Source organism: Balaenoptera physalus, assembly GCF_965194825.1.
Source record: "Balaenoptera physalus genome assembly, chromosome: 14".
NCBI classification, from domain to species: Eukaryota; Metazoa; Chordata; class Mammalia; order Artiodactyla; family Balaenopteridae; genus Balaenoptera; species Balaenoptera physalus.
In genome coordinates, this window is record NC_138893.1 from 87,357,309 (window position 1) to 87,384,305 (window position 26,997).

Sequence of the window (26,997 nt, forward strand, 5' to 3'; positions counted from 1 at the left end):
AACCACTGGATTAGATATTGTACTCTTTATTAAAGACACAAATTTCTTTTTCAGTTCATTTCTAATTAACTGGCCAACTTTTTACAGTTCACCAAATACTGAGTTCAAATTTTTATTTTTTAAATCGGTTATGCAACAAACTTTCAAGCAAAGTGAGTAAGCATCCTATTTATGACAGTGTTTTAAGCCACCTAATTAAAAGCATTATATATTTAAAATTGAAATTGAATATTTATAAAAACTTCTAATCATCACAATTATAGCTTCCTAAACTACTGAGCAATCCTGTCCCCAAAGATAAATATGACAATGAGAAGTGATTTGAGAATATAAATATTTTAATGATTCAAATAGCAAGCTCAGTATCTGTTTCAAATTCTTTATTATACATCATGGTTGCACAATTTGAGGCTGGTTAAATACAATTGTTTTTCAATTTTTCTTTGAATATTTTCCAGATTACTACATGCAAGTGACCATGAAAATATTTGGCATTTTAAAATTTTGAAACTCTGAACAGGCACTTACATGAAGGAAAACATTACCATTCACAGATATCCACATTTAAAATAGATGCTCCAGCACATGGTACCTGGAACCTTTTGCCAGTTAAGAAGTTGGTTACTGACCATTTTTCAAAGTGCCATAGTAGTAAAACAGGCTTAAAGAAATGTAATTTGGGTTACTTAGCTTACCCATAAAGTAAGGTTAACTGACAAGACTTGCACTGAAGTGTATAAAAAAATATTGGTACAAAAACCAATGAACCATAAGTGAAAGTAGTTTCACACAACAGGCTTCACTTTAGTTCCTACACCCCACATTTAGTGTATTTGCGATCAGACCCCATGCATAGCATAAAAACAGATGACTGCAACCTTCTTTTTTAGAGGCTTTGAATAATACTTGAATTTAATATTAAACAAATTTAAACAGAGTGGATGAATTAGTTTAAATTTGAGTTTGAACTAGTCAAGTTTCCAATTTAACAAACATGAAATTGTCCAGATCTGGGTAACTACATACTTCACCAGTTCTCCTGAGTCCCCCATCCTCAAATTTTCCCCTGAAAAGGGAAGAGAATATTTGCAAGAAAATTATATTTGCATATATGTGCTAAAAAGATTCCTTAAATCAAAAAAAATTTTTTTCAAAATATTTATGGAAAAATTATATAGTTTTAACAAACTAAAATGCCAACATAGAGTCAACTCCACATTGCAGAAAACATACCGTGGTACCTATCTGACAGTAGTAGCAAAATGGTTACTTAATATGGTACCCTCCCAAAAAAAAAGCTGCAATGACATGCCACATAATCTCTTATGGAAAAAAATTTAATATTCACACCACAGAAGACTTCAAAGAGAACAAAATTCAGGAAGCCATGAAATGGTGGACTCAGAGGCACCTACAGCGAAACACTCGTATGCATTTCTCAAACACGTATGGAAAAACAAAAATGTAGTTTTCAAAAATATTGAGATGCCACGTTTTAAATCTTTGCAGGATTAAGGGCCACTCAGGTTTTTCTAATTTTATTTGAACACAAAATGTTTAATTTTTTGCATGTAGAGAATAAGAGGTAATCATTAGCATGAAAAAGGAGAATAAAAGAATTTGTAATCAACATTATGCAGAAAGAAAGCAAAATTACAAATACCAACCTACTCACATGAAAATCTTTAATGTTTATGCTGATGTACAGCTGAGTGCTTATCATTAAATGAAAGTGTGTGGTTAAAAAAAAACAACACGGCAGTTTAAGAAAGTTCCAGTGTTTCAAAGAAAGCATTTTTTTAAATGTATATACATGAAGAACATTTAGTTATGTCATAAAATAAACTCAGCACTCTAAGATAAAGGAAGACTATCATAAATGGAGTTTTGGCCTTTTCCCCGCCCTACACGCTGCAACCATCTTTAACCTGCCGAACTTAAATCTCAACAGATATAGGAGTTTTTTTCTTTTTTTTCTCCTATTCAGTTCACATTTCAGGCTGCTCAGCAGATGCCTGTGATTCTGGCGATTCAAATCGCTGGTGAAAGTTTGTTCTCTGTTTCCTCAGTTTTTCAGGAGCTTTTCTCCACAAAATTATCTCCTAGAAGACAAATGCAAGACAACAAATTAATGTCCTCATATTATTCCTTATATTTTCACCATGGAAATAATGCCACTTCTATTTTAACCATAACAAAACTAACTTCTTCCCTACAAAAGCCCTCCTCTTTCCTTATTGACTCACTTTCTTCCAATTCTAATCTTGGGCCTCCCCTTCTGCCAACTCTGCTCCCCCCCACCAACACCCATGCATGCCACCACCATGAATCCAATCTGGCACAAAGTTCTAGCTATTACTGCTTTAAAGAATTCCTAAAATCTATCTTTTGTTTGTTGTTCCACTGCCCTTATCCAAATTCAAGCCCTTGTCACTTCAACCTTAGATACTAAAATAGCTTCCTGGTAGATGGCTCTCCCTCCCTTGCCTGATACCCCTTTCTAAGCTATCCTTCCTATCACTTCCAGATTAGTCTAAAACATTGCTTGGATGACTCTTCAATAGTTCTCAGTTCCTCCAGGATAAATCTCCAACCCGGCATTCAAGCCCTCCATAACCTTTATCCAATTTATCAACATCACTCTCTTCCCCACCTAGACCCCAGTACCCCACCAGCCAAACTGGGTTACTCTCTGCCTCTAACGCACTTCAAATTAAACTTTCCCTCCATCTTCCCCTTTATATTCTTCAAATCCCTATTCCTCTGCCTATCTAAGTCTTACCCTAACCAATACATCCTGAGATCTCTTCTCTTCTAAATTCTTAAAATTACTTGCTTCATAAAGTCATGGCAGGCTTTTTAACCAACATAGCAGAATTTAAACGTCCAAATGAATGCCCATGGGAAGCATATACTTACTCAATAGGGCCACAATATGTAACTGATTTGGAAATTGTAAATTTCATATAATCTAATTTGAAATTATAAATCACCTATGTTTAATTATATAGCATTATGGCAGTATTAGCAGAGTAACTTTTCTCTCTTCCAAATTACTGTCAAACTATTACTTAAGTTTTCTGTTAATTATACAATCTCTCTCTTTCCACATATCGGCAATGTGAGGACCTTGAGGACAAACCATGTTTAAAAAGGTAGCTTTTGTATTCGTCACAGTACTCAACACAGAATAATTTCTTATTTTTTTTCCAGAATAATTTCTAATTTAGTTTTGAACACTCAACTGACATTCAAATATTTATTAATCTAATTCAGAATACAGAAGACCATTCTAATCACAATCTTTTATTCAAAATTCACCAAAGGTTTTAATTGATTTTCAAATGAGAACAAGTTTTATGATAAACATCTTATATTTAAAAAGTATTAGGGACTTCCCTGGTGGCACAGTAGTTAAGAATACGCCTGCCAATGCAGGGGACATGGGTTTGAGCCCTGGTCCGGGAAGATCCCACATGCCACGGAGCAACTAAGCCCGTGCGCCACAACTACTGAGCCTGTGCTCTAGAGCCCGCGAGCCACAACTACTGGAGCCAACGCGCCTAGAGCCCGTGCACCGCAACAAGAGAAGCCACTGCAATGAGAAGCCCGCGCACCGCAATGAAGAGTAGCCCCCGCTCGCCACAACTAGAGGAAGCCCACACGCAGCAACGAAGACCCAACGCAGCCATAAATTTTTAAAAGAAGTATTAGATTTGGGTCATCTCAAAGACATTTATAAGAGAATTGTTTAATTATGGAAAAATGGAAACCCCCAAATCCATCAAGTTGATGCAGTCATTAAAAGTGATAAAGGAAATCTTTATTTGTTGCTAAAGGAAAGCTGTTCAAGACACTATTGACTGAAAAAAACAAAGAACAATATGCGGGCTTCCCTGGTGGCGCAGTGGTTGAGAATCTGCCTGCCAATGCAGGGGACACGGGTTCGAGCCCTGGTCTGGGAAGATCCCACATGCCGCGGAGCACCTGGGTCCGTAAGCCACAATTACTGAGCCTGCGCGTCTGGAGCCTGTAGGCCACGATAGTGAGAGGCCCGCGCACCGCGATGAAGAGTGGCCCCCGCTTGCCACAACTAGAGAAAGCCCTCGCACAGAAACGAAGACCCAACACAGCCATAAATAAATAAATAAATTAATTAAAAAAAAAAAGAACAATATGCATAATAATGATCTAAAAGCACATATAAAAATTTGTCTAGAAAACTAATCACAATGGTGGCAGAATTTTTGTTTACCTTTTACTTCATTCTGTTTTTTATTGCCTGATTTTTTTTTTTAAACAAACAGCAGGTATTGTTTTTATAAAAAACAAAGGTTTCAAGAGAAAAATAAAAGCCCTGCCAGGGACGTCCCTGGCAGTCCAGTGGTTAAGACTCCTCACTTCCACTGCAGGGGCCGCAGGTTCGATCCTTGGCAGGGGAACTAAGATGCCGCATGCCGCAAAATTAAATTAAATTAAAAAAAAAAAACCCTGCCAAATTATAGCCCATTCTGGAGTCCTGCAGAATGACCGGGAAGAGATGGATTACGACATAGTTCCATTCATGCTTACTTCTATATCATACTGTCAGCGTTTTCACTTACTTAGAAACCCCCACTTGCTCAGTACAATAAAGCTTAGAAAAGTGACTGCTTTCCAGGTGTTTTTAGAATTGACAAAGAACAAAATAACATCTGGGTGGCACCATACCTGCTGCTTGAAGTACCTCCTGTCTTCCTCATCAACAAGGACTAGATTCAAAAAGTACCTTACTGAAAATTTTTTGTTCACATCTCTCATTGTTGGAGTTGGGTCATAGCCTGCTAAAAACAGTCTTATTGGAATTGATTCACCTGAAAGAAAAGCAATTTCCATTTAATTCTAAAGGATGATTAAATATATCAATAGTTACATAACACCTAAAACTAAGCATCATAGAGAAGACATTAATGCTTCAGTTCCTCACAAGGCAACAGCATGACAAAAGCTTTCGACAAGGGTTTCTCAGCCTTGACACTATTGACATTTTAGGCCCAATAATTCTTTGCCGTGGATAAGGTCCTATGCACTGTATGAAGTTCAGCAGCATTCCTGGCCTCTACCCACAAGATGCCAGTAGCAGTCCCCAAATATGATAACCAAAAATGTCTCCAGGCATTGCCAAATGTCCCCAGGGAGGGGGGACCAAAATTGCCCCTAGATGAGAACCACTGCTCTAGAGCCAAAATGCCTGGATTTGAATCCCAACTCCAGCCAAGTCACTTAACCATCTGTTTCATCTGTACCATAATTTCTAATCATGTGTATAAATTATTGAATACTTATTACTAATTCACCCAAAGCAACAAACATGTTCAGAATGATGACATTCCTTCATTACCAAAAAGATTGCTATTCAGATTCTCATGGCTTCTCTAAGAATGATTATTTGCATATTCTGCTTTGAATCCTTTTTATGTAATACTTTTCTTATGTATATCTATTTCCGTAAAGATGTACAACCCATCACTTTACATAAAAATTTGTGGCTGCCGGAATTTTACAAAGTTATGTTGCGTAACATAAGAGTACACACACAAGAGTCCTGGAGTCGGAAACCCCTGGACTCAAACTCCAACTGTGCAATGATTAGCTATCGAAGGAAACCAGAATATGTCACCGAAAAATATTCCCCTTTGACATACAGATTATTTTGAGCTGAAGGCAATTAAGCAGCAGCAAAAGCAGAAAAGAATCCCCTGTTCTGCCTAAAGGCAGGATATAAATTCTGCTTTTACTGGAGACAGCCGCTTTTCAGCCCAGGGATGGCACCAGAGGAATCTGCAAACAAGCCTACTCCATTGGTTTTCTCCCACATATTTACCTGCCCGTAGTTTGCCGCCCTGGGAAGCCTAAACTGCTCTCCTTTGCCCAGTCATTTCTCTCCAAATTTATTGTTCTTTTCAAGATGCTATATAAGCTAAAATTCTAAGTCACACCTTTGAGTTACTTTTTTGTTGAGGCTTCTCCTGGGTGATGTGTACTGCATGCATTTATCAACTGTTTTTCTCTTATTAATCTTTTTGTTAAAGAATTCCAGCTGAAAATCTAAGATGGGTAGAGGGAAAGTTCTGCCTCCCCTACAGTATATCACCTTTAACAAGTTTTTAACCTCTACATCTCAGTTTCATGTATAAAATAAGGGCTACCACTACCTAACTCAAAGCGTGGTAGGGAACTTGACAGCGCCTGAGAATACAATGCCTCATCTATAGTTGGTACTCAGTAAATGGTAACTACTCTTTGAAGTAATTACTAACAGAGTAAGAAAAAGCCAAAGACATAAATTTAAAATGATAAATACTGGCTTCATTATCTTCGACGCTGAAAATTATCTAGTAAGAGAACTGCTTATTTTCTTGAGGGCTATATAAGAACTCCAAAATCCCACAGAAATGAATACTCAATTATACTGCACCTTATGTTCAGCATGAGTAAAAAAGATTTACAGAGAGAAACTACTGTAACAAAAGATAATTAAAATATTATAAATTCAGAACTAGGGAAGAGATATCCATAAATGTCTCTTCTAAATTCTAAATTTAAACTGAGTAAAAAATTAAACCTTATTTCAAACTAGAAAGTACTACTATAGTCTTCTCAGCATTTATACAAAGATGATCTTAAAAATCATTTTAAGAATCATTTTAAGAATTCACAGATATATTCACACTGAATAAATACTTTCAAACTAATCTGCCATGAACACGGCTATCTGCACTACCTGTAACTTAAAAGTAAATGAAAAGTGTATTACCTTTTACTGGTGCACCATCCATTATTTCATATTTAGCGATTGTTTCTGTTTCTGTTGTGGTGCTGGGTCCTAGTGCAATAATGTAAATGATATTAATTTAAATACTGCTAGAATATGATTTCCAGACTTATACCTTCTTCCTATTTTCTGACTACATTATTTTAGTACTAATTTACTTTCCCCTTTTGTGAAAATGTTGATCATTCTTTTCTATTTCTTGATCTACACTTACTTACCACTCAACTGAAGGTCTCACTCCCTTCCTCCCAAAGGTAATTCAGTAGACTCTTGAAAAACTGCAGGGGCTGGGGCGCTTGACCGTACACACAGGAAAACCTGTGTATAATTTATAGTCTGTTCTCTGTATCCTCCACTCCTCCCTATCCACGGTTCCTCCCTATCTGTGGATTCAACCAACTGCAGATGATGTAGTAGTGTAATATTTACTACTGAAAAAAATCCGCTATAAGTGGACCCATGCAGTTCAAACCTCATGTTATTCAAGGGTCAACTGTATGTATACAGTTCAGAAGTAATCTTCACAGACTGCCTTCTATCATTTCTAGTATCTGCTAAAATAGAAACTAGCAATGCATAGCAGTGCACTGACATGCTAGTTTTCTCTGCAACACCCAAAATGTTTTCTCTTGTTAACTTTAACATAGACAAAACACCAAAGTGAATACCTGACATACAGTTCTTTTAAACAGTCAATGATATAAGTTTAAAAGGTACACTAAAACATATAGTAATGATCCCAATGTTGTAAAATATATAATATGCAAAGGCTAAGGTCGGTTCTGGATTATGAGTACAAATTATTTTTTATTTAAAATTTTCCAGAACTGAACATAATTTTTATAACTAGAAAAAAATGTTTAAATAAACAATTTCTTTTTAAACAACAAATGGGAACCTGAAGTTTGGTTTTAATATCTTTAAATCACTTTAACTTTTTTTTTTTTAATATTTTTTTCCCAGTCTGTGGCTTGTCTTTTTATTCTCTAAACCATAGACAGTTTTCGGGTTTTTTTAAAAATTAATTAATTAATTAATTTTATTTTTGGCTGCCTTGGGGCTTCGTTGCTGTGCACGGGCCTTCTCTAGTTGTGGCAAGCGGGGGCTACTCTTCATTGAGGTGCACGGGCTTCTCATTGCTGTGGCTTCTCTTGTTGCGGAGTGCGGGCTCTAGGCACGCAGGCTTCAGTAGTTGTGGCACGCAGGCTCAGTAGTCGTGGCACACAGGCTTAGTTGCTCTGCGGCATGTGGAATCTTCCAGGACCAGGGCTCGAACCCACGTGTGAGCACTGGCAGACGGATTCTTAACTACTGCGCCACCAGGCAAGTCCCTAATCACTTTAACTTTTATTAGCAGGTGAAAAATGGAGATTAAGAAATTACAGATATTTAAAATCATGACTACCAATTATAAATTCTTAAAAAGTGTTGCCTAAAATTCTTTTTAGCAGAAAACCAACAAAGTTAAAGGGAACAAACTAAATCTAAATATTAATTAAAATCAGGGAATTCCCTGACGGTCCAGTGGTTAGGACTTCGCACTTCCGCTGCAGGGGGCACAGGTTTGATCCCTGGTCAGAGAACTAAGATCCCACAAGCCACATGGCGTGGCCAAAAAAGTAATAATAATTAAAATTAAAAAGCAGTTATGAACCAATAGAAGATTTGGGGGCAACTGGTCAGCTATCTGGAGAAAAGTGAAGTTGGATCCATAGCTGATCTCTTACATCAGGACAAATTCCAAATGAATTAAAAGTTTAAACAAAATTCCTAAACTATAATGTATTACTTTAGTAGAATCAAGCACAGAAAATTATTTTTAGAACCTCAGTGTAAAAAAGGGCTTTCTAACTGTGGTATAAAACCCAGAATCCATAAGAGTAAAAACTGATAAATCTGACTTACATAAACATCAAGAACTTCTAGATGGCAAAAACCACCATAAGCAAGACAAACTGGGGAAATTTTGCTGCTTTTAATACAGAAAGAGAGGGACTTCCCTGGTGGCGCAGTGGTTGAGAATCCGCGTGTCAATGCAGAGGACATGGGTTTGATCCCTGGTCCAGGAAGATCCCACATGCCATGGAGCAACTAAGCCCGTGCACCACAACTACTGAGCCTGTGCTCTACAGCCCATGAGCCACAACTACTGAGCCCACATGCTGCAACTACTGAAGCCCACACGCCTAGAGCCCATGCTCCGCAACAAGAGAAGCCACCGCAATGAAAAACCTATGTACCACAACAAAGAGTAGCCCCCACTCGCCGCAACTAGAGAAAGCCTGCACGCAGCAGCGAAGACCCAATGCAGCCAAAAAAGAAAATAAAAAAAAAAAAGAAGAAAAACGGATTGATTTTCCTAATATATAAAGAGTTTCTACACATCAAAAGGAAGACTAATAATCCAATAGAGATGGGGCAAAGGATATGGATAGGTGGTTTACAGAAAAGAAATACAAATGGCTTTTATACACATGAAAAGACGCTCACCCTCACTCAGATGAGAAAAATGAATTAAACTTTTCCCCCTACCCATGAGATCAGCTAAAAGTTTTATAACATCATGCTTATGAGAATACAAGGAGAAAGAGGCACCCTCCTACATCCATTGCTGGTAGTAATGCAAACTGGTACAGTCCATAAAGAGGACAAACTGATAATGTGAATCGAAATTACAAATGAATATACCCTTGGAAACAGCAATTCCACTTCTAAGATTTTATCTTGCACACAAACCAACACATATATGAAATGATATTATTAACTAAAGCATTGTTTATAATAGCAAAAGACTAGAAACAACCTGTATGTCCACCAACAGCTAGTACACCCATTGAATGGAATACTGTAAGAAAGATGAGGAAGTGTTCCACACATTGATATGTAAAGAACTCTAAAGTATGTATTGTATACAACCACTTAACTAAAAAAAAAAGGGGGGGGGTGTAATATACAGGCACTTGCATGTATATAGATAAATACTTGAAGGATTTTAAAACTTATAAACATATCACCTATGAGTAGCTGGAGTACATAAATAGGACACTTTTTACTGTATAATCGTTCACACTTTATTTTTGAACCATGTGAATTTATTATCTATTCAAAAATTAATTTTTTAAAAAACATAAATGAGTAACTCACTGCCAGCAATATTAAGTATCAAAGTTAGTATCCAAGGTGGATATTTATTTTAAGTTTAAACAATATTTTAAGATTTCAAAATTTCAACTAAAATGAATTTCAGTTCAAATACTCTTCAACTTACCAATTCCCGTGATCTCTTTTTTAATCAGTTGTAACTCCATATGTTGGATTTTTATTCTTACTAATAAGAAGTAAATTTTTCCAACAATCACATCCTTTAAATGATACCTTTGGGGAAAGAGTATTTGTCACTTACTAAATATCAGTTTACAAAACAAACAAAAAGAGTGAAATATGTCCTGAAAGGCTTTATTAGATATCTGTAGGATAATTACTGTTTAAGAATACCATTCTGACTATTCATGTGTTTAATGTTTTTTCAAAAAAGTACTCATCATTTTACTATAAAAATAAGGAAGCAAACTTTACTTGACCATCGATACACCTCAGAGGGAAGAATTAGCCTGATTAATTGTTGGTCCCTACGTAGAGATTAACTTAGTTTCCAAAGAACTTAAGCATGGAAAATTAAGATTTTTATGCCTGAAAATTTTTATTTGGTGTATGAAGATGTTTTGAACATTAAAAACTCTACACATGGGTTTAGTGTCAGTATTACTCCAAGTGCTAGAATAGTGCAGCTAACAAATCACCTGGCCACAAAGAGAGACTCCATAAATTGAGTTTGTTGCTGTAATACCTACTAATCAAAGACTTTTCCCAGGGACCTTGAAATAATATGATAGCAAACCTAGGAATTCCTGTAATTCCCAGAGGGCTTTTTTTTTTTTTAAACTTCTCCCAGGTTTGGATCTCAAAATAATATCCCAAGAGTTGATTAATGCAATTATGTTAGTCTGAAGGGAGGCTTCCAGTGACAAGTTTTAGGTCCTAAACATCTAATAATTTTATCAACAATATAATTTAAGACCCTGAATGTGTGTATATCACAATTTCAGTGATATAAACTGGGACATGACAAGTAATAAAAATAATGTAACAGAAGAGTGCACAGGAAGGGGATAAAAGAATGAACATCCATTTCTTCAACAAATAAACTTTAATGAAAAATAAATAAATAAGAGAGAAAACCTATAAATTAAAAGAGATTTAAGAATAAAAAAACCAAATGTAGCGTGTTTAGATCCACTGGATTTGAGCAAGTCTTGTTTGGATACTGATTTGAACAAACCATATAGGGAAAAAACATTTATAAGTAAATTAGGGAAAAGTGAACACAGACTAGATATGTGACGAGGTTAAGAAATTATTAATATTTTTAGATATATACATTGGTATATGTTTGAAATTTTCCATAATAAAGCTTTAAAAGGCATTAATAAATAAAATAAAGCCCATTTCTGAAAATGCACAACATATATAAACATATATACCCCCTCCCATGGAAAGATATACAAGAGGATTTAATAGTGGTTAAGTAGTAATGGTGAAAATATGTGGTATTTTTACTTCCTTTGACTTTTCTACATTGTCAGTTTTTTAATAATAAAAATGTATTGCTCATGTAGTCAGAAAAAGAGCATTTTTGCTTATTTTTAAAGAGATGACCAGCTAAAATGATCTCAAGACAAAAAGATAAGTTTTTTGAGACATATAGGATTAGATGCCTTCTGAGATGGTGAGATCCTCTATAAAAAATGGCCGATTACCAGGAATAGAATAAGAAAGACATCTGCACTGAGTCAGAAACAAAACCAAATTCCTAAAGTTTCTTTCAGCTCAGAGATTCTGTTGGTCTGTTAACATCAGATTAATGTTGATTCTATCCTTACCTTGACCAATTTACAAAGACATAAAAGGTTTATTTCTTAATTTCCCCTGAACATTTATGTTATCTGTTTGTGAAAGGTACTTACTTTGATTTATTATATTCAAATTCTATGTGTAGACAATCTTCAATGCCCACTTCCATCTTAATAGAATTGTTGACATCAGGATAGGTAGCAAGCTGGTGAACAATAAGATCATATTCTTTTACCAAGTCTGTCAGTCTTCTTACTATCGTCACTTTAAGGAAATATCTACAAAATTAATGGAGAGGACAAGTTAAATCTCCTGTGATATACCTCAGTGTTTTAAATAAGCAAACATTAACTGCAACTCTGCTTTCTCCTTGCTGGAAATCCTTAAGGATCAATTTACTCCATTTACTTCATGAAGAAGTTTTAATTTTTAAATAAATGCCCCCACCATGGAAAAAATACAAAGTTCAATTTTAAGAATAGTGTACATACTTTTTAGATCAATTTGAAGTACCATCATCAAGCCTACTTGAGGATATCTCTCTAGATCACTGCTTTTTGTTTTTTCTTTTTTTCTAGATCACTTCTTAACCATACACTAAATGAGATTCATTGGGAAACTAATGGATTTAGAGAGTAATTCCATTTACAGGACAAATGAAGTACCTAAGAACGATTCATACAGGGAAGTGTATGACTAAAACTTCTCATAATAGGATTCTCTAAAACTACAGAAGGCTCTTACTACATCAGATGAGCATTAGCCAGAAAAAAACAAAATATTTGACAGAATTTTAAAAATCTTAAGTCTTCCAGTCCAAAATTATAATTAGAAGTTCTAATAAGACATTCAATAGTAGTCATTACTTTCTGGTTTTGATTCTGTCTACAGTTTCTGATACACGTTCATACCTTAAACGGACATTGGCACCGATGTAAGATTCATATGGCTTTTCAACTTGCATAAATTCAAAATCATAACTTCTGCTCTGAGTCAGTTCTCCAGGTAAGGCTAGTTCTTTCACTAGGTTTACAAATTCGTGAGTATTACTCTTGTCATTGAAAAGTTCTAAGAAATTTTAAAAAGCAAAAAGACCAATTATATTTAATACCCATCTCATTAAAACCCAAACTTTTACTTCCAAAGCAAATAATTTTTATAAAAAGAATTAGTTGGATTTGTCTCCACTTTAAATACTAGAGCTATGATCTGAATTCCATTATCCTTCTCACTATTATGCTCTACTTAGGCATAAAAAAATTCAAGCAGCATAGCAAAATGAAAATTTCTATTATAAAAAAATGAATTCATTCCTTTAATGCAGTTAGGGTTTGCCCAGTATGAAGCTGTTTTAACAGACATATTTCCAGCAATTATTTGAACTTCCTCCCTTCTAGGCAAAAAATGTATTGTCTTGTTGTTTTGCTCTAGTTAGGCAAATATATTACCTTGATAAAACTATAATACGCAGAAGACTAAAATCAACTATCAGTTAATTACTATAATTTGCCCCTTAAATATAATCTCATCCAAAATAGACATGTAAATAAATATCCACCCATTCCAATTTTGATACTTTAAAAATGTACAGTAAAACTGAGAAAGCTAGGACCTATTTTCTTTTCTCTTTTCCAAATCTGCAGTACCAAAAGATTTATACAGTTTAACTCCTACTAAATCAAGAATGTCTCTGAAATACACATATGGAAACATACACAAGTTGATCTAAGTCAAAAAGAAATTACACTTTTCCTTTTCACATGGAATTTTCTATTGACAAGTGAGTCTGGCTACAGGTACACACTAAGTTAGGAAGACAAATGGCATGGGTAATTAGAAAGTGAAGGATGAAGGTGACACTGCTAATTGTGAATAAAGCTGGTGAAAAACGTAGGCAGGTGGAAATTTCAGTGAGTAAACTAATTTACTTGAATTATTTTTCAAGGCTGGTAGCTTACATAACTCCTTTCACTTTTAGTAATTAAGTTTAATCACAAATAAAGGCAGGATTAGTCAAACATCATTTAATACAATTAAAAGAAACATGATTTAATGTTTATAAAATAAATCCTCTTTTATTACGCAAAATCAATTCCTTCTTTCCATAAAGCTAAGTGCCAAATCAAACTCTCTTCAAACTCAGTTATCAAAGAAAAAAAAGTAATACTATTTTAAAACTCACCAATTTGACCTACAAATTCAATTCTAATTCCTTGGTGCTCTAGCCTCTTTCCAGATTGCTTAAAGGCTATGTTTACCTGCCAAAACATGAAATTGTAAGAGATGTTAACAATCCTTTGTGGGCCTACTGGCAGACTGCTTCCAGATGAATACAATATATAAATATTTCAGGTATTCATTTCTGAAGTCTGAGACACCACCACATACCTAGATCCTACCTAGACCTTATAGTGCCAGAGAAAGTAAAACCTACTCATATACAATCAGTAATGAACCTATTACTTATACGTACACTTAAAGCATCTTCTTTGTTAGTAAGGAATCCTTCTTTAGAGCTGGAAAACTATAAAGACTCAATAAAAGGGAAAACTTTCAACTATTCAAATATGTTTTCAGGTCAAATAGTTAAAAAATTCTACAACAGCATTTTAATGTAAGGTTATTACTAATTCCAAGAACTGATCTTAAAGATCACTTTCAGCCTTTTATAACCAACAATATATTGTTATTAATTCCTATCTTAAAAGTAATGCTTATTGCCCTGAGTCTGCTACTCATCCTAAAAACAGAATGTCTAAAGATTTAAATTTTGAGTATGATTATCTTATGTACTTTTCAAATTAAATATATAATCTAAAATCCCTAAATTCATATGTGCCAAATGGAAACCTTAATTTTATACATTTTAATTTGACAAAATATCTATAAAGTACATACATATTAAAAACAAAATTTGAAACATTTAAGGATTAGCTAACATACCAAAAAGCATACTTCCGGGTTTATTCTTTACTATAAAAAATATTGGTAGCATGACTCTTAAAAGCTCTTCTTCCAAATAGTGTTTTCAAAACACAACAGAAGGGGCTTCCCTGGTGGCGCAGTGGTTGAGAGTCTGCCTGCCGATGCAGGGGACATGGGTTTGAGCCCTGGTCTGGGAAGATCCCACATGCCGCGGAGCAACTGGGCCCGTGAGCCACAGCTACTGAGCCTGCGCTCCGCAACGAGAGGCCGTGACAGTGAGAGGCCCACGCACCGCGATGAAGAGTGGCCCCCGCTCGCCGCAACTGGAGAAAGCCCTCGCACAGAAACGAAGACCCAACACAGCCAAAAATAAATAAATTAATTAATTAATTAAAAAAAAAAAACACAACAGAAATTAAGGACCAATAAAAACTAAAGTTCAGTTACTTCTGTTTGTAAACTACATAATTAAAATATTCATGTTTCTATGTCTTCCATATCTGTGACCAGGATGAGTTAGTTACTTGCCTTCCAAGTTAATATCTCAGAAAAACAAGTAAATAATTAAACAAATTGTAGTATATCATATGATGGAGTATAATTAAAGTATAAAAATAATAAGGTCAAAGAATATTTAATGATGTGGGAAGATGTGCATGGTATGTCACATGAAGGAAGCATGGTCAAACTGTATACAAGTATAATGCCAATTATATTTTTTAAACTACAGAAAAAACTCTTAACAGGAGTTACTTCTGGAATGTATGCTTATGGGTAATTTTGTTTCCTTCTCTGTAGCTTTTTTTGACAGACGGCAATTAAATTTAACTTTAAAAAGTATATGCTTCAGGAGTCCCAAGACAATTCAATGGGGAAAGAATATTCTTTTCAACAAATAGTGCTGGAACAACTCAATCTCAACATACAAAAGAATGAAATTGGATCCCTACCTCGCACCATATACAAATATTAACTCAAAATGGATAAAAGACCTAAATGTAAGAGCTACAGTTACAAAACTCTTAGAAGAAAACATAGGTGTAAATCTTCATTATCTTGGATAGGCAACTGTTTCTCAGATGACACCAAAAGCATGAGAAATGAAATTTTAAAAAAGATAAACTGGACATCATCAAACAGAAAATTTTAGTACTTTAAGACACCACCAAGAAAGTGAAAAGACAACTCACAGAAATAGAGAAAATATTTGCAAAACATAACTGCCAAAAGACTTGTATCTACAGTACATAAAGAACTCTTACAACTCAACAGTCAAAAGACAAACAACCCAATTAAAAATGGTCAAAGGATAGGTACAGACTTCTCTCCAAAGAAGTTATACAAATAGCCATAAGCATATGAAAAGATGTCAATATTATTCATCATTAGGGGAAATGAAAATCAAAACCATTATGACCACTTCTCACCCACTAAGATGGCAATAAAAAATACAGACAATAATAAGTATTGCCAAGAATGTGAGGAAACTGGAACCCTCATACATTGCTGGAGAGAATATAAAATGGTGCAGCTGCATCAGAAAAGCCTGGCAGTTCCCTTAAAAGTTAAACATAGAGTTAACGTATGACCCAGCAATTCCATTCCTAAGTGTACACCCCAGAGAAATGAAAACACAGTCACACAAAAACTTAACACACAAATGTACAGCAATATTCATAACAGTCAACAAATAGAAACCCAAATATCCTCAACTGAAATGTCCTCAACTGATGAATGGATGAAGAAGTGTGGTACATCCATATACTACACAGATATATACTGAAATATTATTCCGCTATAGAAAAGAATGGTGTTTTGATACATGCTACAACATGAATGAACCTTGAAAACATTATGCTACATGAAATGAGGCAGACACAAAAAGACAAATCTTATATGACCACTTACATGAAATAGAACAGGCCCAGAACAGGCAAATTTATAGGAAAAAAAGTAGACTAGAGGGACTTACTTCCCTGGTGGAGCAGTGGTTAAGAATCCGCCTCCCAATGCAGGAGACACGGGGTTAAGCCCTGGTCCAGGAAGATCCCACATGCCGCGGAGCAACCCCGTGTGCCACAACTACTGAGCCTGCGCTCTAGAGCCCATGAGCCACAACTACTGAGTCTGCATGCCACAACTACTGAAGCCCATGTGCCTAGAGCCCATGCGCCACAACAGGAGAAGCCACCACAATGAGAAGCCCACGCACCGCAACAAAGAGTAGCCCCCCCTCGCCGCAAACAGAAAGCCTGCGAGCAGCAACGAAGACCCAACGCGGCCAAAAATAAATAAATAAATAAACTTACTAAAAAAAAAAAAAGTAGGCTAGAGGTATCCATGGACTGGGAGAAAAGGGAAAAGAGTAGTTATTGCTTGATGGGTACAAAGTTTCTGTTTGGGGTGATGAACAAATTTTTAAAATAGCGGTGATGGGGGCTTCCCTGGTGGCACAGTGGTTGAGAATGCGCCTGCCAATGCAGGGGACACGGGTTCGAGCCCTGGTCCAGGAAGATCCCACATGCCGCGGAGCAACTAAGCCCGTGAGCCACAACTACTGAGCCTGCGCTCTAGAGTCCAGGAGCCACAACTACTGAGCCCACGTGCTACAACTACTGAAGCCCGTGTGCTACAACTACTGAAGCCTGTGCGCCCTAGAGCCCGTGCTCTGCCACAGGAGAAGCCGCTGCAATGAGAAGGCCGTGCACCGCATCGAAAAGGAGCCCCTGCTCTCCGCAACTAGAGAAGGCCCGAGCACAGCAACGAAGACCCAATGCAGCCAAAAATAAATAAATAAAATAAATTTATATAAAAAAAATAGTGGTGATGATTGCACAACATTGTGAATGTGATTAATGCTACTGAATTATACACATAAAAATGGTTAAAATGGCAAATTTTATTATATATATTTTTTACCAAAATTTTTTTAAAAAGGAATAAACCTTGAAGACATCATGCTGAGTAAAAGAAGCCAAACACAAAAGGCCACATATTTTATGATTCTATTTATATGAAATGTCCAGAATAGGCAAATCCATAGAGAAAGAAAGCACATTTATAGATTAGTGGGTGCTAGGTGTCTTAGTCCATTCGGGCTGCTATGACAAAATATCATAGACTAGGTGGCTTAAAAACAACATAAATTTATTGCTTACACTTCTGGAGGCTGTGAAGTTCAAGATCAAAGCGCCAGGAGATTTGGTGTCCGGGGAGACATTGCTTTCTGGTTCACAGACGGCTGTCTTTTCACTATGTCCTCACATGTCAGAAGGTGCACACAGGATTTCTCTGAGGACACTAATCCCATTCATGAGGGCTCTGCCCTCATGACCTAATCATCTCCCCACCCCCCCCAGCCCCACCGATACATCACACTGGGGATTAGGTTTCAACACATGAATCTTATAAGGACACAAACATTCAGTTTATGGCACCAAGGGAGTTACTGCTAATGGTATGGTGTTTCTTCTGGGGTGACGAAAACATTATGGAATTAGATAGCGGTGACAGTTGCACAACTCTGCAAATACAGTAAAAACCTCTGAACTCTACACTTTAGGAGGGTGAATTTTATGTGAATTACAACTCAATAAAGATATTTTTAAAAAAAGAAATGAAAGTATATGTCACAAATAAACCAATGGAACAGAACAGAGATGTTGAAACAGACTCATACAACCTCTGGCTAATGACAAAGGTGATGCTGCAGTGTAGTGGGGGAAAGGATGGCTTTTTCAATAAATATCCTGGGTTAATAAGATATCCACGTGGGAAAAACAAACAAACAAACAAGTAGCCTTGACTCCCATATCACAAAGACAAAATCAATTCCAAAAAACTGAAGATCTAAATGTGAAATGTAAAATTGTTTTAAATTATAGGAAAAACAGGAGAACATCTTCATGCCCATACGGTAGGCAAAGATGTCTTAAACAGGATACAAAAAGCACTAACAGGGGCTTCCCTGGTGGCGCAGTGGTTGAGAATCTGCCTGCCAATGCAGGGGACACGGGTTCGAGCCCTGGTCTGGGAGGATCCCACACGCCGCGGAGCAACTAGGCCCATGAGCCACAACTACTGAGCCTGCGCGTCTGGAGCCTGTGCTCCGCAACAAGAGAGGCCGCGATAGTGAGAGGCCCGCGCACCGCGATGAAGAGTGGCCCCCGCTCGCCGCGACTGGAGAAAGCCCTCGCACAGAAACGAAGACCCAACACAGCCAAAAATAAATAAATAAATAAATAAATTTAAAGAAAGAACATCATTGTTAAAAAAAAAAAACTAACATTTGTAGAGTATTAAAATTAAGAACTCCTGTTCATCCAAAGACACCATTAAGATAGTGAAAACTCCAGCCAGAAAGATATTTATAATACATATGCAAAGGACTCTATATTGAGAAGCACGTATCAAGAACATACCAAAAAAAAAAAAAAAATCCTACACATCAATAAGAAAAAAAGTCAACTGAGTATAAAAATGAGCCAAAAAAAACCCCACCAAACCCCAAAGCCTTGAATAGGCATTTCACAAAGGACACCAAATAGCCAATAAATATATGAACAGTCGCTCAACCTCATTAGATGTCAGGGAAATGGAAATTTACACATGTAGCAAGAAAATGAGAAGATAAGACGACAAGCCATAAACTGGGAGAAAATATTTGCAGAAGCCACATCTGAGAAAGGGCTGTTTTCCAAAAAGGGCTGTTTCCGACTCTTAAAACTCAATAAGAAGAAAACAAACAACCCGAATGAAAATTAGGCAAAAGATCTGAACAAGCACCTCACCAAAAAAGATACATATTTGAAGATAAACATATGAAAAGATGTTCAACATCATATTATTAGGGAACTGCAAATTAAAACAATGAGATACCACTACAAAACTATTAGAATGGGCAAAATTACAACACTGACATCATCAAATGCTAGCTAGAATGGGGTACAACAGGAACTCTCATTCATTGCTGAAAATGGTAGTGCTACTTTGGAAAACAGTTTGGCAGCTTCTTACAGAACCAACACTATTTCCTTTACTCGTTTGACATGTTCCATCCTTTTAATGATTTTGTCTGCTCTCTTTCAGGCCTCTTCTCTTTCTCCCCATCATTTTAAAGGGAGAGTAAAGTCGAAAAGCAAAAAATTTATTTCAGATATAACACTAAGACATCAGTAAGTAAACTGGCAAAGGACCAGAATAGACGATGCAGTAAAATAGCTAATAAACCTAAGTTCAACCTATCTAGTAACCAAAGAAATGCTATCAAAGAATAATATCATTTTTGCCTATAGAAATAGCAAAGATTAAAAAGTGACCATATTCAGTACTACCCTGAGTGAAACAAGGCATTAAGTGAACATGTGATTTGATGCAAATTCTCCAGGTTAATATGTATTGATACCCTTCAAATATTCATGTCTTCTGGTCCAGCAACTCACTTTCAGGAATTCATTCTAAGGAAGTAATCTTATCCTACAGAAATCTGGAGAAAAACTTACATACTAAAGTTTTATTACTAAAAACGTCTGTATTACTAAAGATACGGTGATATACTACAAGCAGTCTGAAAAATACAGTAGAAACTATTTAAATATCCAATAATAGGGAAAAGGTATGCTTAATATATTATACATACATTAACTAATGCAGAGAGACTAGGAGGAAACACATTCAAATTTTAACAGTGAATTATTTCCATATGATGGGAATATAGATAATTATTTTATTTCCCAAACTGTCTACCATGTGTATGTATCACCTTAACAAGCAGGGGAGAGAAACTCTTAATATTTTATATTTAGAAAAATTATTTCAAATGTTTTATGACTTGATTTTATCTAGGATATTACCATTCTTCAGTATCACAAACTGATGAGTACTAATCATGTTCCATAAGGTATAAGAACAATCTTATATATAACTTGGTAAGGAAAAGGAGGAAAAAGTTAAACCACAGAAGGTATCATAAATGTATCTGACCATGCATGGACACATTCCAAATGTACTTAAGTCCTCTACAGAGTATCAAGAAATGAGATCAACAGACACAGTGACAGTAGTACAGACAGATAAGCTATAAAGAATGAGAAAGAAACTTTTAGAAAGGTATACTAGAGAATTATCCCCAATCTCCACAACTCAACTTTATGTTAAAGGAGAAACAAACTTTGAGTGGATCACAGCCCCACTGTAGAAACTGTCTGAAGTTAAACAGATGCACATAGTCACAAACACACAAAATTTTGCACACAGTTTAATTTAGACTCTGCCCCTATAACCCTTGCAGTTTAAGAATCTTTCCTGTAAATATTCTACTGAATCAAGGATTTAACTGACCTTCTGAAAAAAATTTTCCATCTCTAATAAAATCATTCAAATTTAGATACAGCACAAGCCACTTTCATGACTAATTCTAATACTCTACAACTAGGTAATTCTCCAAACAAAATATTTACCTTTCCTGAAACAGACTCTCCATCATAGAAAAGATAGTGTTTTTCTACTTTGCCATCCTCAGTTTTCATTTCTGCCATTTTCCTGGTTTCCCCATCATTAAGGACAACATCGATCTCACAAATGGGACCAAAAAATCCTCCAAGAAAACTCTGAAATAAAAGGAAAATGTTCATAATTATGTTTTGTCAGTCACTACATTTTTCAATTCAAATTTAATTACCTATAACCTACAGTTAATCTATGAATTCACAAAGAAATAAGAACTTATATCAAATACTACATCAAAACTAAAATTTCATACAATATGCATACAGTTAATGCTGTACTGTACGCTTAAAATTTTGCTGAGGATATATTTATGTTTTATGTTTTCTACCACAATAAAATAAAAAGACAAAAAAGAAAACAAATTTAAACACGCTATAATTTCAATCATTTCCACAGGCAACCACCATAAATAATCAAATACTAACATATACCAAAGATCTAAAAGGACTACCCCAGTGGTCCAGTGGTTAAGACTCCCCGCTTCCACTACAGGGGACACAGGTTCAAACCCTGGTTGGGGAAGTTCCGCATGCATGCCGCGTGGCTAAAAAATTAATCCTAACATCTGGATTTGAAAGGTTACCTTTAGTAATACATCTATGAGGTTCTTTCATTATACTGCTATAATGAAACTCATACAATCCCAATTACTCATGAGTTATTACAATGTACTACTTATGGTAAAATCTACTGCTATATAGGTCTGAACAGCATGTGTTACATTGTGTAAGCCCTTGGAATAAAACTGGCTCTAATGGAGGAGACTAATTAAATTTCTGTAAATGTTGTGAATACGCAAAAGAAGTGAGCTAAAACTAGGCATGTTTGGTTAAGACCAGCCCTCCCGCAGGAAGTTAGTATTGGTGCAGTAGCAAAATCTAGAGCCAGGAACTTGCGTTAAGGCTCAGTTCTGTCCTCAGGAGGACAGCAAACAAGCTAATGATCCTGCTAAGGCTATGTGGGTCATAGGGTGATACTATGATCAAAGGAGATAGTGTTTTCCTAAATTCTAAGCTTGCTTCTTTGTTTTTGGGCAGTGCCACGCAGCTTGTGGGATCTTAGTTATAGAACTCGGGCCCTCAGCAGTGAAAGCTCGGAGTCCTAACCACTGGACCGCCGGGGAATTCCCCCTTCTTTATTTTTATTAATCCTTTATTAACAAAAGGATTATAATTTCAAGAAATCAACTCAAAGAATTGCCAGATTAGTACTTATGACATACTCCAAAGACATAACCAGCAAATTTTCCTTTTGGCAAGATGTTTTAATCTTTCCTGGCAATATTATAAATGACAAACAGTTTTAATTAGAAAACTATTCTGAACTAACTTAGAATGAAAAACATCAATGATAGGGCATGTGCACTGTCCCTTCCTAGTTAGCTTTCATACCCTAAGTTTTAACTTTAAAACTTGCTCAAAATGGTACACATTCTCCTAAGAGTTACAAATATGAGAATGTATAGCAGCTGAAAATCAGTTACTATTTATCAACTATGTGCAAAGCACTGAGCCAACAAAGCAGGGTGGGGGGTGGGGTGCTGCTGTGGGAGGAGCAATTATGAAAGGGTAGAAGATGACAGTCCAAAATTCAGGTTATAAAATAGAAGCAGGAAAATAAAATTTAATTTTCTCATTCCCCCTTAATACTTCCTAGAGCTGGTTGCAGGAAAACGAGATTTGAAAACTATAAAAATTGGTTTACAAATGAAAGGAAATATTATGGTAACTTTTCCCATATACATATACTTAACGCATACAGCTGAACTGGGATTTGAAAGTTGATATTAAAAGATCAAATAATCAAAAATAAAATAACAAAATCAAAATTGCCACTAATTAAAATGGTATAAAACAGACTTAAAAGTCACATAAAACTTCACAATTAACTAACAACAATGAGTAATTGTAAATAATAAGTTTTATTTTGACACTATATGTAAAAATGTAAGTCTTAGGCATTAAAAATATGTAAAAACTATGTGTTATCCTCTATTATTTTCTGTATGCATGAAGTATTTCATAACTAAAAATTAAAAATGGACTTACTTTTCAACACAATCAAAACACTAAGATTGGGAGAGATCAGAAGGAATAAAAAAAGCCTAGTGTAGCATATGCAGAAAAACAAAAGGTTGAATGATAAACTACAGCACTTTAACACGGTTAAGTTAATGAGGCCATGAGAATTTAGCACTGGGTTAACATCCAGTTTTTTACACCAGGACACATCAAAAATGAACTAATCTTAGTAAAAGCCTCCAGAAAATTGTGCATGTAGATAACAGAGAGAAAAATATCTGAGAAAAAAGTTTGTCTTGTTTTCCTTCTAGAAGGAGTTGAAAGAAAAATTCTCTACCCAAAGTCTTCTAGAGTTTTTATTTCTAAAAAAAAAAAAAAAAAAAAAAAGGCATTTCCCTGGCGGTCCAGTGGTTAGAACTCTGCGCTGTCACTGCTGAGGGCGTGGGTTCAATCTCTGGTCAGGGAACTAAGATCCCACAAGCCGCATGGTGTGGCCAAATAAATAAATAAAGTTTTTATTTCAAGATGTGCATCTTCTGTATTTCAAACAAAAAGTCACAAAATTAAAATCTTCTTAAAATTATTCACAATCAAATTATAATACTTCTGATACATAAAGAGGAAAAAAATGGTCAGAATGGTGAAGACCAGAAGAAGGAAAAGGAATAAAAGCTGTAAAGAGGGTTAGGATATATTAACATATACTTCTGCTGAAATTACAGAAGGCAGTTTTGAAATCTTTTAAGAGAAAGACTACCAAGTTCTTTTAGAAAAGATATCTTCAAGTGAGCATTCAAAATGGGATTTTCAGCAGCAATACTAGACAATATACAGGTTCAAACTCTTAGGCGGCCTTTAAATAACTAGAGGGCAATATATATGACTACTTAAATATTAGAGCAATTGTTCTCACAGTTTTCCAATCGTAGCCTAAACTACATATCACTGAATTTAGGTTAATTTAAGATTTTTCACATAATTTGTAAACCTAACACTGAGCATTACCATCTAGCAAAATTACACGTGTATATGTTAAAATACAAACTTTTTAGCCCTCGCTAAAGAAATTTCACTACATCCAGTGGCTGTAAAGAAATGCAACTCAAGGTGAGGCAGAAGAGAGGCTCTCAAAATTTATTCACTTAGGGCATACACGAACAATGAAACAGCAAATTTTCATACATATATTATTACACTTGTGCCCATTTCAGTGTTATAAAGCTTTACAATTGTGTTTGTTTCAAGAGTAACTTGAAAATAAAAATTGCTCTTGAACATAATTCAAAAGCTCATTAAAAGTAATAATTTTAAATGTAAGCAAAAGATAGGAGGGCCTTTTAAGTTTTCTTTGCAAATTATATTCAACTAAAGAAGCCTTCTTTAACTCCCTGACTAGGCAAGGTCCCCCAATACTTCCTTCTTATCACAACTGTAATTATTTGTTTCTACATTAAACAAATAATTACACAAATAAATGTTTATCTCCCTCTGGACTGCAAGCTACAAGAGAGTAAGGGCTGTTTCAGTCTTGCTCAGGACCCCTGGGAGCACCTAAGTATTGTAATTATTTGTTAAAAAAAAAAGAGAAAAAGGTTCCAAGTTTAAGAATGAACATGTCTGTCCTCACTTTCTTTTATAAATTAAAACAACTCGATTTCTTACTTTAAAATGTATTTATTCAAAGTAACTTTTTTTTTTTTTTTAAATAAACCTAGCTTGGTCTATAAGCCAAAAGTCTCAAGCAGTTTACGGAACCGGGTGAGCTTTGGGAAAGCAGGTACTATTAAGGAGAGCACACAGTAGGCGCTCAACATAAGCTTGCTAAGTGAACCGAGTAAATGAATACTACCATAAAATGAGCCAAATGAGATCAAATCTAGAGAAGATCGCCAACACACACAAAGCTAAACGCCATCGTGCCCACGCTGGTGCTTCCCACTGTGGTGAGAGTACTCAGATTTCCCTTCCTCCTCTGCTCCCCAGGCCATTTCAACATCCCAAAGCGGTAAGTTTCCAGAATGGCTTGGTGAGGGAAACGAGATCCAACGCTTAAAACAGCGCGCAAGAAACTACTGCCTTTTGCATTAAAAACGTCCTCCCCTCCAACGTCCTTCTCTTTTTCTCTCCCATTCTACAAGTGTCAACATCAAGGCTGAACTGGGTTCAGGAAATCGCAGAATATCACCGTATGCAGGCTAAAAAAAAAAAAAAAATCACGGAGTTTATCAAGCTCCTGATCAACACTGGAAGATAGTGACCAAGTCCCCCCGAGTCCGGAACGGGGGGACTCTTGGGTCACCCCACCTGAAAGGAAGCGAGGCTGCCCGGGAGGAGCAGAGGGGCTGGCTACCTTGGAAGGGGAGGGGGCGGCGGGCCCTCGCAGAGGTGGGGTCCGGGTACCCAGCCAGGGCCCCCACAGCCGATCGAGGAACGCGGGCAGAGGCTCCGACATGGCCAGGAGAACGCGCCGCCACCCGCAGGTGCTCGGGCATCGCCGAGACCTGGAAGGGGCGGCGCGGCCCGCTTGTCCGCGACCCCGCGGCGGCCAAACAGGCCTAACCCGGCCCCCCGCCCTGCCCGCCTGGCCCCTCCAGCCGCTCCCCGCAGCCCCTCCCGCGACATCTGGCCCGCCGTTGGCCGTCCCGCTGCGCGCTCCGGGGCGAGGGCTGCAAGCGAGCGCGCGGGCCGCCGCGCACTCACCATTGTCATCGCCGCCGCCGCGTGCCCCACACTTCACTCCTCTTCCCTCAGGAGAACTCCCAGCCCCGGCTCCCTCCGCCCAGCGTCTTCGTCACGTGACTTCGGGCCGCTCGCCGCACGTGACCCCTCCCTTCCCTTCCTCCACTTCGCCCAGCACTGGCCCCCTCCGGGCCTCTCGCCCCGCCCTACTGGTCAGCCTGGCCCTCCGAGGAGAGGCCGTTTGGAGGCGGGGCCTCGTGCTCCACCCCACGGCGGAGGGGGTGGGGCCACTGAGTGGCGTCAAGTGGGTGGGGCCAGGGCGGACGTAGGTTCCCCAGCTCCTCCGTGCCCTCTTGTCTGTCACGTGACGGGCGGTTCGCTGACCGGCGGTTCGCTGACGGGCTTCTTTGCCACACCCAGTTCCACTTCCAGTGGAAGTTTGAGCAGCTGGGAAAGAAGAAAGGAGGAAAGAAGAGGTTTGTGCGGGAGGCCATCTCTGCGGGTGGGTTACTAGGCCGAGGAGTTGAAGGGGCGCTGTTACCCGAGGCCTGATTCGTTAGGTCTCGCAGGAGACGTGCTCTGTCAATTCGGGGATGAGGCATTCTGCCACCATTCTCGAACTCTACCCAACTTACTTTTTTTCCCTCAGCTTCTGAGTTTTGAGAACTCAGAAGCTTTGTCACCTATGAGGAGACCAAAAAAAAAAAAAAAAAGGGTATACTATATCCGTTGCCTCGTAAAGTACACAGATAGTTCCCAAACTATCCGCCCCGAGCTGTGGAGGTCTGAGAAATCACTTGTACCGCCCTCCCATTCCGTGAGGGGTGGAAGGCGTTCCTGAAAAGCGCAATGATGCTGCTCAAAAGTACTCTGTCTTTAACCGCAGCCTAATCACGGTGGTGTAAGCCTAGAGGACGGGCCCTGAATGGAATACTGGTGTTTTTTTTTTCTTTTTTTTAAAACATCTTTATTGGAGTATAATTGCTTTACAGTGGTGTGTTAGGAATACTGTTTTAAGATCTCAAAACTTAGCGTTGAGCCACCGCAGTGCACTCTATACATAACCAAAGCAGAAAAAACATGAGTCTGAACCTACCGGTTTTCCCATCATAACAAAACAGCATCAGGTTTGTGAGGCAG

General features: G+C 37.1%; 2 protein-coding genes and 1 long non-coding RNA gene across 5 annotated transcripts in view; 1 reads left to right on the forward strand and 2 right to left on the reverse strand.

The window, feature by feature from the left end:
• The window catches only part of LOC309642742, a 335,590-nt gene that overhangs the window by 194,399 nt on the left and 114,194 nt on the right, over positions 1-26,997 (forward strand). The gene's annotated exons all lie outside the window — the stretch shown is intronic.
• HKDC1 (hexokinase domain containing 1) overlaps positions 1-26,997 on the reverse strand; it is a 265,615-nt gene that overhangs the window by 87,225 nt on the left and 151,393 nt on the right. The window contains exon 2 of the mRNA XM_082424446.1: positions 14,766-17,218. The gene's annotated coding sequence lies outside the window, so the exon portion shown is untranslated. The remainder of the gene's footprint in view (positions 1-14,765; positions 17,219-26,997) is intronic.
• VPS26A (VPS26 retromer complex component A) lies at positions 366-26,028 on the reverse strand. 3 transcript variants are annotated; one of them, XM_082424574.1, is made up of 9 exons: positions 25,879-26,028; positions 21,109-21,258; positions 13,908-13,983; positions 12,637-12,793; positions 11,839-12,003; positions 10,083-10,189; positions 6,797-6,865; positions 4,711-4,853; positions 366-2,102 (listed from the first exon to the last, which is right to left on the reverse strand). In XM_082424574.1, exons 1-9 carry the CDS (start codon positions 25,885-25,887, stop codon positions 1,989-1,991), a joined length of 990 nt encoding a protein of 329 aa, XP_082280700.1. In that variant the 5' UTR covers positions 25,888-26,028; the 3' UTR covers positions 366-1,988. The 3 variants fall into 3 exon arrangements, with proteins under 3 accessions (XP_082280700.1, XP_082280701.1, XP_082280702.1); XM_082424575.1 differs by lacking the exon at positions 25,879-26,028 and adding an exon at positions 17,809-17,950 and having other exon boundaries at positions 21,109-21,244; XM_082424576.1 differs by lacking the exons at positions 13,908-13,983; positions 25,879-26,028 and having other exon boundaries at positions 21,109-21,246.

What these genes read in the sequence shown, in the direction of transcription:
- VPS26A (XM_082424574.1), bottom strand. An exon ending in TGAATTTGTAGGTCAAATTG is followed by an intron (nt 12,794 to 13,907) that starts GTGAGTTTTAAA and finishes AAAATTTCTTAG; the next exon opens with AACTTTTCAATGACAAGAGT. An exon ending in GGAGGTACTTCAAGCAGCAG is followed by an intron (nt 2,103 to 4,710) that starts GTATGGTGCCAC and finishes TTTGTCTTCTAG; the next exon opens with GAGATAATTTTGTGGAGAAA.